Source organism: Malus sylvestris, chromosome 5, assembly GCF_916048215.2.
Source record: "Malus sylvestris chromosome 5, drMalSylv7.2, whole genome shotgun sequence".
Classification (NCBI taxonomy): Eukaryota; Viridiplantae; Streptophyta; class Magnoliopsida; order Rosales; family Rosaceae; genus Malus; species Malus sylvestris.
In genome coordinates this window covers 21,956,294-21,970,367 of record NC_062264.1, presented here as the reverse complement: position 1 = coordinate 21,970,367, position 14,074 = coordinate 21,956,294, and the positions used below count along the sequence as shown (strand labels likewise).

The following is a 14,074-nucleotide window of genomic DNA, read 5'->3' as shown; positions in this document are numbered from 1 at the left end:
ACATCCTCAATTTCTCAGAGCTCATAATATCAACATTTACCGTTCCCCGCTATTATAAATATTCCGCACCATAACATCTCATTTGCCCATCCACAAAGAGAACAAACCATTAACATGGGGTTGTGCAATATTTCCCTAGCTCTCCTTTTCATTTTAGGCTCAGCCCTAATACAATCCTCTCATGCCCAAGACACACCCCAAGACTACCTCAATTCCCACAACGCCGCTCGAGCAGCAGTAGGCGTTGGTCCCTTGACGTGGGATGACAATGTAGCAGGCTATGCACAAAACTACGCCAACCAACATGTTGGCGACTGCAATCTCGTGCACTCCGGTGGGCCATACGGTGAAAACCTTGCCATGAGCACTGGTGACATGTCGGGAACAGCGGCTGTGGACCTGTGGGTGGCGGAGAAAGCCGACTACAGTTATGAGTCGAACTCGTGTGCTGCTGGAAAGGTGTGTGGGCATTATACACAGGTGGTTTGGCGTAACTCGGCTCGTGTAGGGTGCGCAAAAGTGAGGTGCAGCAGTGGGGGTACCTTCATTGGATGCAACTATGATCCCCCAGGCAACTATGTTGGGGAGAAGCCTTACTAGCTATGGAAGAACAACAACCACTCTAGCAATTTTTGCTGATGGATATATCTAAGAAGATAAGTAGGTTATTAAGAATAAAGAAAATGAATAAATAAGTGATGATCGATCCTTTGTGTATACCTTCCACTGGCATGGTGGACGGTAAATTTCAATTGATCAAGAATTCACTCTTTTTTATTTAAAATAAATTTTGGTAACTTGCTAGTAAGACATGCATGCTACGATCAAAGTTGCATAATTACTTGCCTAGCTTGAGGTCCTACTATTGCCTCAACCAAGAAAACCCTAATTTACATTATTTGGCTGAAACGATGAATGTTTGTGGTAAACTTCTCTTGGTAATCTACTACACATATTAATTAGAAAGAAATTACTGGCTTGTGACCAAGCAATTATTTCTTGCTCCTTGTCTTTGATAGATATAATGCCGGTTTGTCAAATCTATATATTTAAAGAGTGCATAATGACTTTTAAGTGCTAATAACTATTCCATAAATATAAAGGGAAATTATATGGTGGAAATGTGAGATCATATTTGTGAGATAATTATCAAAATGTTTTCTATTTTTAGTTTTCATTTTTATGTGTTTGAGTTATGGAGAAATTATTTGGAGGAAATATGGGATGAAGAAGAGTGGAGGCGAAAATGAGGGATGAAGAATACTGGTGGAAGGGAATGAAGGAAACAAAGAAAAATGAACAAAAAACAAAATCTTCAAAATAAATACAAGTTAAAAATAGTTTTTAGTTTTTATTTTAGTTCATTTCCTTAATCACACACTTTTCAACATATCTCTCATAATCCTACCATTTAAAAAATTAAGTTCCCTAATGATATTTTTTCAAACAAATGTCCTTAAGTTCATTAAAACCTCCAAATTCTTCCCTTCTCTACTAGATTGTAATCTATTTAGTTTTTTTCAATTTAAATTACGTGACTTGTGTTGGTTTTTAGTATTTGATGTTGTTTTTTTAAGTTATGGATTGGGAAATAAGACTGAAGAAAAACTCAAAGAACGAAGAATGAAAGTTTTGTATATTTCTGTGCAAGGAAAGGTGCAGCTCAATCCATTGCAGAGCACAAATTAGCAAAACATTCTCTTACACCTTTGCGCTAAATCCACAATTTACATTTCAAAAACTTTTATGTGATACACTTTAAAGGTAAATTATCAAATTTTAAATAGATAAGACATTTTTTTTCAGGAAAAAAAAAATGTAGTGTCTTGTTTTTTTGTTTTTTTTTTGGAACAAACGATATTATCTACATTAACGGAGAGAGAGTGGGCTTAGCCTCATAATGGGCTAGCAATAATGTGGTTCAAATTCGTCTTTGATTAAAATCGAACCTAAAACCTCTCACTTACAAGTAAAGAGGAATACCACTAGACCGTTTAATATTTATAACATCGTGAAGTCATCTTATTCAGATTTTTTTTACATTAGACTTTTGTTTATACCATATTTAGGGTCTCGTATTTAGACCTCGTATAAATACTCGGGTCACTTAAATGTAATTATGTGATAAAGGAAGGGTCAAATATGTAATAAGTGAGGAGTCCTTATTCTATAAAAGGACCCCTTACCCTCACAATTAGGAGAGGCCATTTCTGAGGCCAATTCCTAAGGCTCCTCACCCTCTTAACGCTCTCACTCTCAGAGCTCTCTCTCTCTCCCTCACAAATACTCTCAGAGAAATATAATCAGTGTGGACGTAGCCCAAACCTTGGGATGAACCGCGATACATCTTGTGTTATTTACATTTCTTGCAGATTCACGGTCGGATTTACGTTGTTCCAAGACCTCCGGTTTTGTGCATCAACATTTGACGTTGTCTGTGGGAATCGACACAAAAAACTATGTCGGTTATCTTTCATTTTTTCATCAAATCTCACCACTGTGAATCTGCAAAAAACCGAAAGCTTTCACAAAAACCCAACGGTTCATTCTCTCTCTCTCTCTCTCTCTCTCTGTGACTGTCTCTCTCTAAAAAGAGCATCAAGAACCCAGCTTTAATTCTTTACTCACCAAACCTTTCATGTTTCTTACTGTAAATTACAAAACCCATCTGAGCAGTTGCAGAAAAAAGTTAGTAACTGGTGGAGTTTTGTCAACACAAGTAAAAGAAATATGGCGAGAAATCCCCAAGAGGGACTTGGAGATGCATTGGACGGCGAGGAAGAGTGGGATTTGAGTCCAGAGATCCAGAAAGTGACTTAAGGCTCTCCTAACTCGTCAGCCAAGTGGATCTGCTTCCCGATGTCGATGATCAAGCAGATCGAGCACCGCTAGATCAACACAGCGATTCATAGTCGTCGACTTGGATCCCGTTTGCTCGCCTGCCGCACCACCATCAGCCGCTTGCTACCTTGTTCCTCCTCATTCTCCAAGGAATTTGCAGAGACCCATCAAATCAAAACTCACAGATCAATCATATCCTCACATGTCACCTGAAAAATCCTCGAAATTCCTTCACAAACCCAGTTTCTCTCTCCCTTAATGTTTTAATCTTTCGAGCTCATCGACGCCGGCACCCAACTCCTGGCTGCAGTATTCCAAAGATTCAATATTTTTTTTATCAGCAAACCGGAAATGGTGCAGCAAATCTAGAGAACTCGCTCCGTTACCCTCTCGGCGTCATCGCTGTCGCCCTTTTTGCTGTCGCCGATCGACGACTTGACGAGGAAGTTGACCCGGGCGGTTTCCATGGACGATCTCAGAGATTTCTCAATTGAGTCACCGAGAAGAAAGGCCTTTAGCAACCCGTAAAATGGGTTTGAGGAGATAGGAGATGAGGAAAAGTAAAAGATGGGTTCTTCAGACCTCACATCGCAGTTCAAAAAAAAAAATAAAGAAAAAAAAGATTAGAGAGAGTGTCAGGTCGATACGGTCCGCTTTTGGTCTTCATTTCTGGTTCTTTTTCCTCTGTGTGTTCCCTCGAACCCAAAAGCCAAAACCTCTCTTTTCTGTTCGTGTCAAATCTCAGCCGTCTGATCAAAGGGTACGAGCATCGACCTGGAGCTCCAAACCCTGACTCGGATAAATGGAACTCACCGATTCAGCTGCCGACGAACTTAGAGCAGCGGCAGCCGCGGCTGCCAACGTTGTCGTCCAGCACCTGTTGTGTCTTCTCCAGCTTTTGTCACACGTGTCGTCCAGTGACAACCTCCAGCAGCTCAAGATGTCGTCCAGAAGCTGTGGTCTGGAGCTATGAATACCACCAAGCATCTTTGGTCTGGAGTTGTTGCTGCTATGGTTTCAAGGACGTTCATTGCTCATTTTAAGAGGCTAAATCTGGAATATGTAGTTCATGGCGAACAGAAGAACCTTGTTGAACTTATCAGGACGATTGCAGCTTCTCAAGGGCTAAAGGGATTTTTGGAAAGGAAAATCCAGGAAGGCCGCCGATGGACCCCAGGCACCTGCACTTATGTTAAAGCAAGGCAGACTTTATGAAAAGAAAAGGAAACAAAAGCAAAAACAGAAAAGGAAAAAGAAAGTAAAAGCAAAGCAAAAGCAAATCTGCTTCTGCTGTTCCACAGGCTTGCAAAGCATCTTGGTTCGGTTTATAGAGAAGTGCAAGGAAAGGGAAAAGAGAAAGCAAAAGAAGAAAGCAAAAGCAAAGCCGAAAACAAAAGCAAAAGCAAAGCACCAACGATTGCTTTATTTATTTTTGAATGATGTAATTTATTTTTCAGATCTTTTGGAAATATCTGTATAAACCCCATCAGAGGGTAATATGTATAAACCCCATCAAAGGGTAATTAAAAAAAAAAGCCCAAACCAATCAGGTGAACAAAAGTATGCCCAGTACTCTAAATTGTACATGAGCATTACTCATGTCATTTATACATAAACATTCATGAGCATCACTCGTGACAATCATACATAAACATTCATGACCATCATTCGTGTCAACATTCATGAGCATCACTCATGTTAACATTCATGAGCATCACTCATGTTAACATTCATGAGTATCACTCATGACAACATCCATGAGCATCACTCATGTCAATCAACATAAACATTCATGAGCATCACTCATGTCAAACAGCTTCAAAAGCTTCATTTACAGAGTTCTAGCTTCAAAAGCTTCATTTACAGAGCTCTAGCTTCAAAAGTTTCATTTACAAAAGCTCCAACTTCGAAAGCTTCATTTACAGAGCTCTAGCTTCAAAGCTTTACTTGCAAAGCTTCACCCACAAAAGCTTCAGTGCAGGGTATACAAATACCGCCTCTGAACAACCGCCACTTCGGCTCATACATGGATTCAATTTGAAGTCTTCAGCCAACAGACTCTATTGACCGAAGACTTGGGGGACTACATTATGTACCATATATTGGGCCTCAATTGGGCCTCATGAAAAATACTTGGGGGACTTAGCCCATTATTTATGTATTAAGGAGCAAGCCCTTATTCTATAAAAGGGACTCCCTTACTTTCATTAGAAAGCACCCATTATTCATGTACTGAAGAGCGAGCTCTTATTCTATAAAATGGACTCCCTCACCATCATTAGAGAGCATCACTCATAACCCATCACTTATGTAGTGAGGAGCGAGCACTTATTTTATAAAAGGGACTCCCTCACCATCATTAGAGAGCATCAACTCTAGCCCATCATTCATGTATTGAGGAGTAAGCCCTTATTCTATAAAAGGGACTCCCTCACCTTCAAACACCGCAAGCCGAGCCAACCAAGGCAACATAAGCCACGAGCCGAGCAGCCTCCCAGCGTGTGCTACTTCTAGTTGAGCGTCATTTCAGATTGAGCACTGCCTCATATCGAGCATCGGTTCAAGACAGCATCTAGTTACTTCGGCCCACACAGGGACTGAATTTCAAGTCTCAAGCCAAAAGACTCTCTTGACTGAAGACTTGGGGGACTACTGTTTATACCATAATTAGGGCCTCGTATTTAGACCTCGTATAAATACTCGGTGGACTTAAATGTAATTATGTGATAAAGGAAGGGGTAAATATGTAATAAGTGAGGAGTCCTTATTCTATAAAAGGACCCCTTACCCTCACAATTAGGAGAGGCCATTTCTGAGGCCAATTCCTAAGGCTCCTCACCCTTGATAGAAGCATATTCATGCGACTTAGTTAGCTTGTTCTTGTGCATTTGTGTTGTTATTTCTTAGTTAATTATGTATTTTAAGCTATTTTCATGTGTTTGTAGGTCATAATAACAAAGTTGGCAAGAAAGTGCATTTTGGAGCATTTTAGAGCATTTTTTTTAGCCAAGATTGGATAGTGCAAGCATGGAGACATGAGGTCTGGAGCTATGAATATCACTCGTGACAATCATACATAAACATTCATGACCATCATTCGTGTCAACATTCATGAGCATCACTCATGTTAACATTCATGAGCATCACTCATGTTAACATTCATGAGTATCACTCATGACAACATCCATGAGCATCACTCATGTCAATCAACATAAACATTCATGAGCATCACTCATGTCAAACAGCTTCAAAAGCTTCATTTACAGAGTTCTAGCTTCAAAAGCTTCATTTACAGAGCTCTAGCTTCAAAAGTTTCATTTACAGAGCTCTAACGGAAAGGAAAATCCGGGAAGGCCGCCGATGGACCCCAGGCACCTGCACTTATGTTAAAGCAAGGCAGACTTTATGAAAAGAAAAGGAAACAAAAGCAAAAACAGAAAAGGAAAAAGAAAGTAAAAGCAAAGCAAAAGCAAATCTGCTTCTGCTGTTCCACAGGCTTGCAAAGCATCCTGGTTTGGTTTATAGAGAAGTACAAGGAAAGGGAAAAGAGAAAGCAAAAGAAGAAAGCAAAAGCAAAGCCGAAAACAAAAGCAAAAGCAACGCACCAACGATTGCTTTATTTATTTTTGAATGATGTAATTTATTTTTCAGATCTTTTGGAAACATCTGTATAAACCCCATCAGAGGGTAATATGTATAAACCCCATCAAAGGGTAATTAAAAAAAAAAGCCCAAACCAATCAGGTGAACAAAAGTATGCCCAGTACTCTAAATTGTACATGAGCATTACTCATGTCATTTATACATAAACATTCATGAGCATCACTCGTGACAATCATACATAAACATTCATGACCATCATTCGTGTCAACATTCATGAGCATCACTCATGTTAACATTCATGAGCATCACTCATGTTAACATTCATGAGTATCACTCATGACAACATCCATGAGCATCACTCATGTCAATCAACATAAACATTCATGAGCATCACTCATGTCAAACAGCTTCAAAAGCTTCATTTACAGAGTTCTAGCTTCAAAAGCTTCATTTACAGAGCTCTAGCTTCAAAAGTTTCACTTACAAAAGCTCCAACTTCGAAAGCTTCATTTACAGAGCTCTAGCTTCAAAGCTTTACTTGCAAAGCTTCACCCACAAAAGCTTCAGTGCAGGGTATACAAATACCGCCTCTGAACAACCGCCACTTCGGCCCATACATGGATTCAATTTGAAGTCTTCAGCCAACAGACTCTATTGACCGAAGACTTGGGGGACTACATTATGTACCATATATTGGGCCTCAATTGGGCCTCATGAAAAATACTTGGGGGACTTAGCCCATTATTTATGTATTAAGGAGCAAGCCCTTATTCAAAATGGACAGTGGGAGTGAGAATGCAAACATAAGGAAAAGGTTGCATAAGAAGAAGGCAAAGAAATCCAAAGGAACATGCTTTCATTGTGGAAAGGATGAACGTTGGAAGAAGAAATACAGGATGCGCATTGCGAGCCTTATGACAAGAACTTTTGAAGAGACTATTTCTGTCATAGAGAGTTCTTTTACAGTGAGCTCCAATTCCTGGATATTTGATTCAGGCGCTAGTCAACATATCTGTAATACGATGCAGGGACTAGTGGGGAGCAAGTCACTGAGCAATGGGGAGATGATTGTGCGAGTTGGGAACGGCACTAAAATCTCAGCAAAAGCAATAGGCACCTACATGCTTAACCTACCCTCTGAGGAAGTCCTGGAACTTAAAAATTGTTTATATTTTCCTTCATGTATAAAGAATTTGATTTCCATCTCTAAGCTTTTACGAGATGGGCACTCAATATTGTTTGACAAAATGAGTTGCACTTTATACTTGAACGGTCGTATTATCTCTCATGGTAATATGATAGAGGGACTTTTTCACCTAGAGACGAATAGTGGGTTGCACTGTATTGAAAGCGGGAATACCTCAAAACCCAAAAGGGCTAGAGAAGATGTTAACCAAGAAAAGACGTGGCATCTTAAACTTGGACATGTGAACCTTGATAAGATTCGCAAGATGTCGAAAGACGGATATATCCACCCATTGGGTAATGACCGGATGGGTACTTGTGAATGTTGCTTGAAAGGGAAGATGACCAAATCTCAATTTACTGGAAAAGGAGAGCGTGCCACTGAAATTCTAGGGTTAATCCACACTGACGTATGTGGACCTATGTCTACCACGTCGAAAGGAGGCTTCTCCTACTATATCACATTCACCGACGATCACTCTCGGTTTGGCTATGTGTATCTTATGAAGTACAAGTCAGAATCCTTTGAAAGGTTCAAAGAATTCAAGAATGAAGTTGAGAAGCAAACTGGGAAACAGATAAAGACCCTAAGATCAGATCGAGGGGGTGAATATCTGAGTAATGAGTTCCTAGATTATCTCAAAGAGTGTGGAATAATATCACAGTGGACTCCTCCAGGAACTCCACAACTTAATGGAGTTTCTGAAAGGAGAAATCGAACCTTGATGAACATGGTTCGTTCTATGATGAGTTCCGCTGATCTACCAGTAACATTCTGGGGATACGCTCTATATACAGCAGCTTACTTGCTTAATAGAGTACCTTCCAAGTCAGTTCCACAAACGCCCTATGAGATATGGCATGGAAGAAAGCCAAGTCTTAAACATGTTAAGATTTGGGGTTGTGAAGCATATGTCAAGACGCTTGAAGCTACTAAGCTTGAAGCGAGATCAGTAAGATGTTATTTTGTGGGATATCCTAAAGAAACTATGGGATATGAGTTCTACCATCCTGACGACCAGAAAGTCTTTGTCGCCAGAACTGCTAAGTTTCTAGAGGACGAATTTGTTCTCAAAGGAACTATAAGCAAACAGATGGAAATTAATGAGATTAATAATGAACCACAAACAAGCACTCGACATATTGACAATCCTGTTCCTGAACCCCTAGCTCCACGTAGATCTGAACGGGTTAGTAAGCCACCTAAGAGGTATGGCTTAGACAATGACTTTGATGAATTGTACCTTCTAGGTGACAATGAAACAAAGGAGAACCCTAGAGACTACACTGAAGCAATGTTCGACATTGATTCAAAGAGATGGCAAGAGGCCATGAAATCCGAGATGGATTCCATGTATCAAAATCAGGTCTGGACTCTTGTAGACCCTCCAGAAGGTATTGTACCTGTTGGAAACAAATGGGTCTTCAAGAGGAAGATAGGCGTTGATGGGAACGTGGAGACTTATAAGGCTAGACTAGTAGCCAAGGGTTACAGGCAAAGAGAAGGGATTGATTATGAAGAAACTTTCTCTCCTGTAGCCATGATTAAGTCCATTCGGATTTTGCTTGCGATAGCTGCATACCATGATTATGAGATATGGCAAATGGACGTGAAGACGGCTTTTCTGAACGGCTACCTAGAGGAAGAGCTCTATATGACTCAACCCGAGGGTTTCGTGTCCAAGTCTGAAAAGACTAAGGTATGCAAGCTTCAAAGGTCCATTTATGGACTTAAGCAAGCCTCCAGGAGCTGGAACATTCGCTTCGACATTGAGATCAAAACGTTTGGTTTTACTCAAAACGAAGACGACAATTGTGTTTATCAAAAGGTCGTTGGGGATGCAGTTGTATTCCTGGTGTTATATGTATATGACATATTACTATTCGGGAATGACACTGCAGTACTTTCTTCTGTAAAAGTGTGGTTGTCCAAAACCTTCCACATGAAAGATTTGGGAGATGCATCTTATGTACTTGGGATAAAGCTCTATCGTGATAGATCCAGAAAATTAATTGGATTATCCCAATCTATGTACATTGATAAGGTGCTAAGTAGGTTCCAGATGGAACAATCTAAGAAAGGTTTTCTTCCTGTTGGACATGGAATTCACCTTTCTAAATCCATGGAACCTAAGACTCCTGAAGAGATACGGCAAATGAGTTGTATTCCTTATGCCTCAGCCATAGGAAGTCTCATGTATGCCATGATATGCACAAGGCCAGATATTGCATATGATGTGAGCATTACTAGTCGATATCAATCTAACCCAGGATCAGAACACTGGGGAGCTGTCAAGACGGTCCTTAAGTACTTAAGAAGAACTAAGGACATGTTCCTCGTGTATGGAGGAGCATCAGAGTTGCGAGTGGAAGGCTATACAGACGCAGATTTCCAATCTGACGTCGATGATAGAAGTTCCAACTCCGGATATGTATTCACTCTGAATGGTGGGGCTGTCAGTTGGAAAAGCAAGAAGCAAAGTGTAATTGCTGATTCCACGACAGAGGCTGAATATGTCGCTGCAGCTGAAGCCGGCAAAGAAGCGTTCTGGATGAAGAAGTTCATCACTGAACTTGGGGTGGTTCCAACCATTACATCACCAGTAACTTTGTACTGTGATAATAGTGGGGCGATAGCTCAAGCCAAGGAACCCAGGGCACATCAAAAGAACAAGCATATTGACAGACGCTTTAATATCATTAGAAGATATGTTGCCGAGGGGAAAATCAACATCCTCAAAGTTGCTTCAGTCGATAACGTAGCAGATCCACTGACAAAGCCAATGTCTCAGATCCAGCTTGACCGTCATATGGAAAAGATGGGTATTAGATACATGGGACGATGGCTTTGAGTGCAAGTAGGAGATTGTTGGAAGTATGCCCACAAAGCCACTCATTTGATGTAATAGCTTTTTGGAATACTTATTGTGTTAAACTTTTATATGTTTAATGGAGGGCAAATCTTATTGTTAATCACTATTTATTGTATCATGTGTTTAAGCAATAAGGGAATCCAAGGAATGTATTTGATTAAGAGATAAGTGATCTAATGAGTTAGATTATCGAGACCTTTCTCTTATGTTCATTCCTAAAATGTTCCTAGCCATAGGATTGCTAATTGGGCATTGACAATCCGCTAAGGCTAGTATGTGTTATGTTGACTCAATCGTGAGTATAACTAGTCTCAAGTCATTTGGTGTTGGACACTAAGACAAACACATAGGTGCTCGAAAGAGTACTCGAGTACACTGAACTACGATCAAAAGAGAGTTCGAACATACATGTCATGTATGAACTCTAAGGTTGCAATATGCAAAGTAGTCCTTTGACCTGAGGCATCATCGATGTCTAATGGTTAGGTCCTTGATCTTTGATCATGTCAACGGCATTCCTTTGGAGTGTCCACGACATTGTTGGGGTCAAGCTATCTAGTCATGTAGGCATATGAATGTACAACAAGGGATCTCTAACCTTCCATGGTGGAGGGAGAATACTCTAAGATATGATTCTAAAGTCTTTGGCCAAAGCAAATGAATATGACTTAGGAAGTTTGTTCCAAATCATATTCAAGGGAATCATATATGAAAGTATCACATTGGATAGTAGACATGAAACAAACTATCGCTTAAACAATGTGATTAAGAGTATTGTATTAGAGAAGGACCGTATTGCATTGTAGTTGTAACTGGATAGGTTCTCCAACCAATTCTACTTAGCTTGGGTAACCATGACATACTGCTAGGTGTCACTCATGGTTTGTGGAAGCCCAAATGATTAGGTAACACTAATCATTAAAGGGAGAATTGAAATGTGGTTTCAATTCACAATCAATAGTTAAGAGTAACATCGCCCACTGCCTCGCTAATTGGAACCTAATGGATCGTACACCGAGTAAGGATGTATGTGAAGAAATTATATGAAATGGATAAGCAATTAAATGGTTTAATTGAAGAATGGTCAAGATTAATTAATTAGTTAATTAATTTTACGAAAGGTTCGTATTGGGCTTATATGTTGGTTTTGGGTTTCGGGGCCCAAAAGCGTTTTGGTCCAAAAGGCCCATTATGTTTAAGTTGTATGAAAACTAAAACAAAATGGGCAAATTAGCCCAATAACAAAGGATGGCCGGCCATTAGGGTGGATGGGCAAAGTTTGCTTAATTACAAGTTTGCCACTCACCAAAGAAAAGGTTATAAAAGCAACTTTATAGCTATTTTCTCATTGGGGTTTTTCTTGTTGAAATTGGGTGAAACATTTTCTCCATTTTCTTCTAAGGAGGCCGGCCACTAAGGGGAGGGACATCTAGCAATCTCTTCTTCCCTTAGTCATCCATATCATCTTCACAAGATACAACCTTGGTGAAGAGACTTAGAGATATCAAGCTTTTGGTGTTTTGGAGAACAAATCCTTTTTCCTCAAATCATCAAAGGAGCACTAAAGGGAGGAAAACACAAGGAGGATTCAAGGAGCTTGGAGGTGACTTGAAGGCCCTCCACTTGGGTGAATCCCTTGTGTAAACAAGGATGAGCTTCAAGGGTAAAGAAACTCTAAATCTTTACTTCTCTTTAATGTTGTTAAAGAGTTTATTTTGGTTCACCATATACTAGGCTTTGAAAGTCATGGGTTTTATGAATTGTTTTTGGATGCATGCCTACTTTAAAGTGTTAATAGCTTGCATGTGTATTCAAATGTTCATACTTGTTCTTAGCTAGGACAAAAATTTTTCCTTCAGTCATACGGAATAAGCATGGTCAATCTTAGCGAAGTTGACGGACTTCACTCACTGCTTCAAAATAGGTTAATAGTGACAACGTTTCTCCATGATCCATCTATGCAGCTTCGCTGCCGAAGTTGTTGGGTCCATGATCGGACTTCTAAGGTATTAGTATTTCGATCTGCCTTACTCCAGCAATGAAAATTCATGAACCACAATTATGGTATTCCTAAATAGTAGGTTAACTTGTTGAGAAATTGTTTTTTCTAATGAATTCAGTGGGGGACCATGATTTTCCAAGGCCAGAGTGAGTCAAATTTGAATGTTGTTACCTTAAAAGTTCGATCATGGACTCACCAGCTCCAACTCCGGGTGGTGCTATATCAGACGAAACAGGGTGCTACCATCACTCTACTCCGGGGTACTAGGTAAAGTCCTAACAACTCCGTTGGATGACCATGCATGTTCCATACGTGATCTGATCTGAATATGAACACAATCAGATCCTATAAGTCTCTTGGAGTCCCTACAATCTAAGGATAGGCCTGTGCTGCAAGTAATCACAACTCCTAAGAGGATGCAATATCTATTTACTAGATATCCTTTAGGATTCTCTCGTCTTAGAACGAGGACTATATCCTAAAAAGGTCTCTTTCCTACACTATAAATACACCCACCTAGGGTTCATCCATGGTAACACAATCTATACACTTCAATTCTCTTACTCACTAGAGTCTAAAAATCATTCACTTACTTGACCGTTGGAAAGCTTTTGGCATGAACACCCATCTCCCCCCCTGGGTTTAAGGATTGCTCACAATTGTTTTACTGTTTTGCAGGTTGCTCAAGTTTACTCAGATTTGATTCCAACATTCAGGTATTTGATGTTAGCAAGCATTCCACATTCAAAATACATAATTGGGTCAAATCAAGCATTAAAAAAAGATTTTTTTAATAATTTTCCTTAATTACCTTAAAGGCAAAATTTTTCCTCAAAGATTAAATAATAGTCCAACCCTAAATACATAAATACTCACCAATCTATGTACTCACTTTCTGATTTTGGCCGATTCAAAAAATGTCATATGTTCTTTATTTTTTATTACCCAAGAAAAGTTAGTAACATATGTGCATTATTTTTCAAAACAATAAAACATTTCATAAAATATTATTGGACAAAATCAAAAGGTGAATAATCACAATCAAAATGTGAGTACTCACTAGTGAGTACCCAAGTACAATCCTAAAAAGAAAATATCAACAACATTGGTCGAAGTAGTGTGAAATCCCGTCCTCATATTTCACTATTTAAAATTACGTATTTCGTATTCTTAGTTTCGATGCGTTTATAATTACGGCGTATAGTTTTTTTTCGATAAGTAAAAGGATGAAAAAGACCTTAATGAACTAAACGTACTTTTCAATGATGTATTTAATTCCTATATGTTTTGTCATTCTTATTTACATATTTGGATAGAGCTTGACCTCACGAGTGTGTAAGGGAAAACTGTTCACCAAACGGAGCTATAACGAACGAGATATATACAAGTAAAGACAAGGGCAAAATTATCATTTGACCATTATCTGAAAGGCTTCAGATTTGCTGGAGCATTGATTTGGTGCCATTTATGTGGCTAGGATGGGGAGATAAGGAGAGAGAGGTGGGAGAAACAGGCGAATTAGAAGGAAAATCAAGGAGGGGAAAGGAGGGATGAGAGAATGAGGGAATCA

At 39.5% G+C, this 14,074-nt stretch overlaps 2 protein-coding genes across 2 annotated transcripts; both read left to right on the top strand.

Annotated features, from left to right (window-relative positions):
* Positions 1–70: 70 nt before the first annotated feature.
* On the top strand, positions 71–808 carry LOC126623242 (pathogenesis-related protein 1-like). Its single transcript, XM_050292064.1, has one exon. The coding sequence runs from the start codon at positions 115–117 to the stop codon at positions 598–600; it is 486 nt and encodes a 161-aa protein (XP_050148021.1). The 5' UTR covers positions 71–114; the 3' UTR covers positions 601–808.
* Positions 809–9,785: 8,977 nt separating this feature from the next.
* On the top strand, positions 9,786–13,207 carry LOC126622653 (secreted RxLR effector protein 161-like). Its single transcript, XM_050291409.1, has 3 exons — positions 9,786–10,263; positions 12,704–12,764; positions 13,183–13,207. Exons 1-3 carry the CDS (start codon positions 9,786–9,788, stop codon positions 13,205–13,207), a joined length of 564 nt encoding a protein of 187 aa, XP_050147366.1.
* The last annotated feature ends 867 nt before the right edge of the window (positions 13,208–14,074 follow it).

Excerpts from the sequence above, each read along its gene's own strand:
- LOC126623242 (XM_050292064.1), top strand. The coding sequence starts at position 115 with ATGGGGTTGTGCAATATTTCCCTAGCTCTCCTTTTCATTTTAGGCTCA.
- LOC126622653 (XM_050291409.1), top strand. The coding sequence starts at position 9,786 with ATGAGTTGTATTCCTTATGCCTCAGCCATAGGAAGTCTCATGTATGCC. Across the intron at positions 10,264-12,703 it reads CTGTGATAATAGTGGGGCGA|CTCCAACTCCGGGTGGTGCT; the intron begins TAGCTCAAGCCA and ends TGGACTCACCAG. Across the intron at positions 12,765-13,182 it reads TACCATCACTCTACTCCGGG|GTTGCTCAAGTTTACTCAGA; the intron begins GTACTAGGTAAA and ends ACTGTTTTGCAG.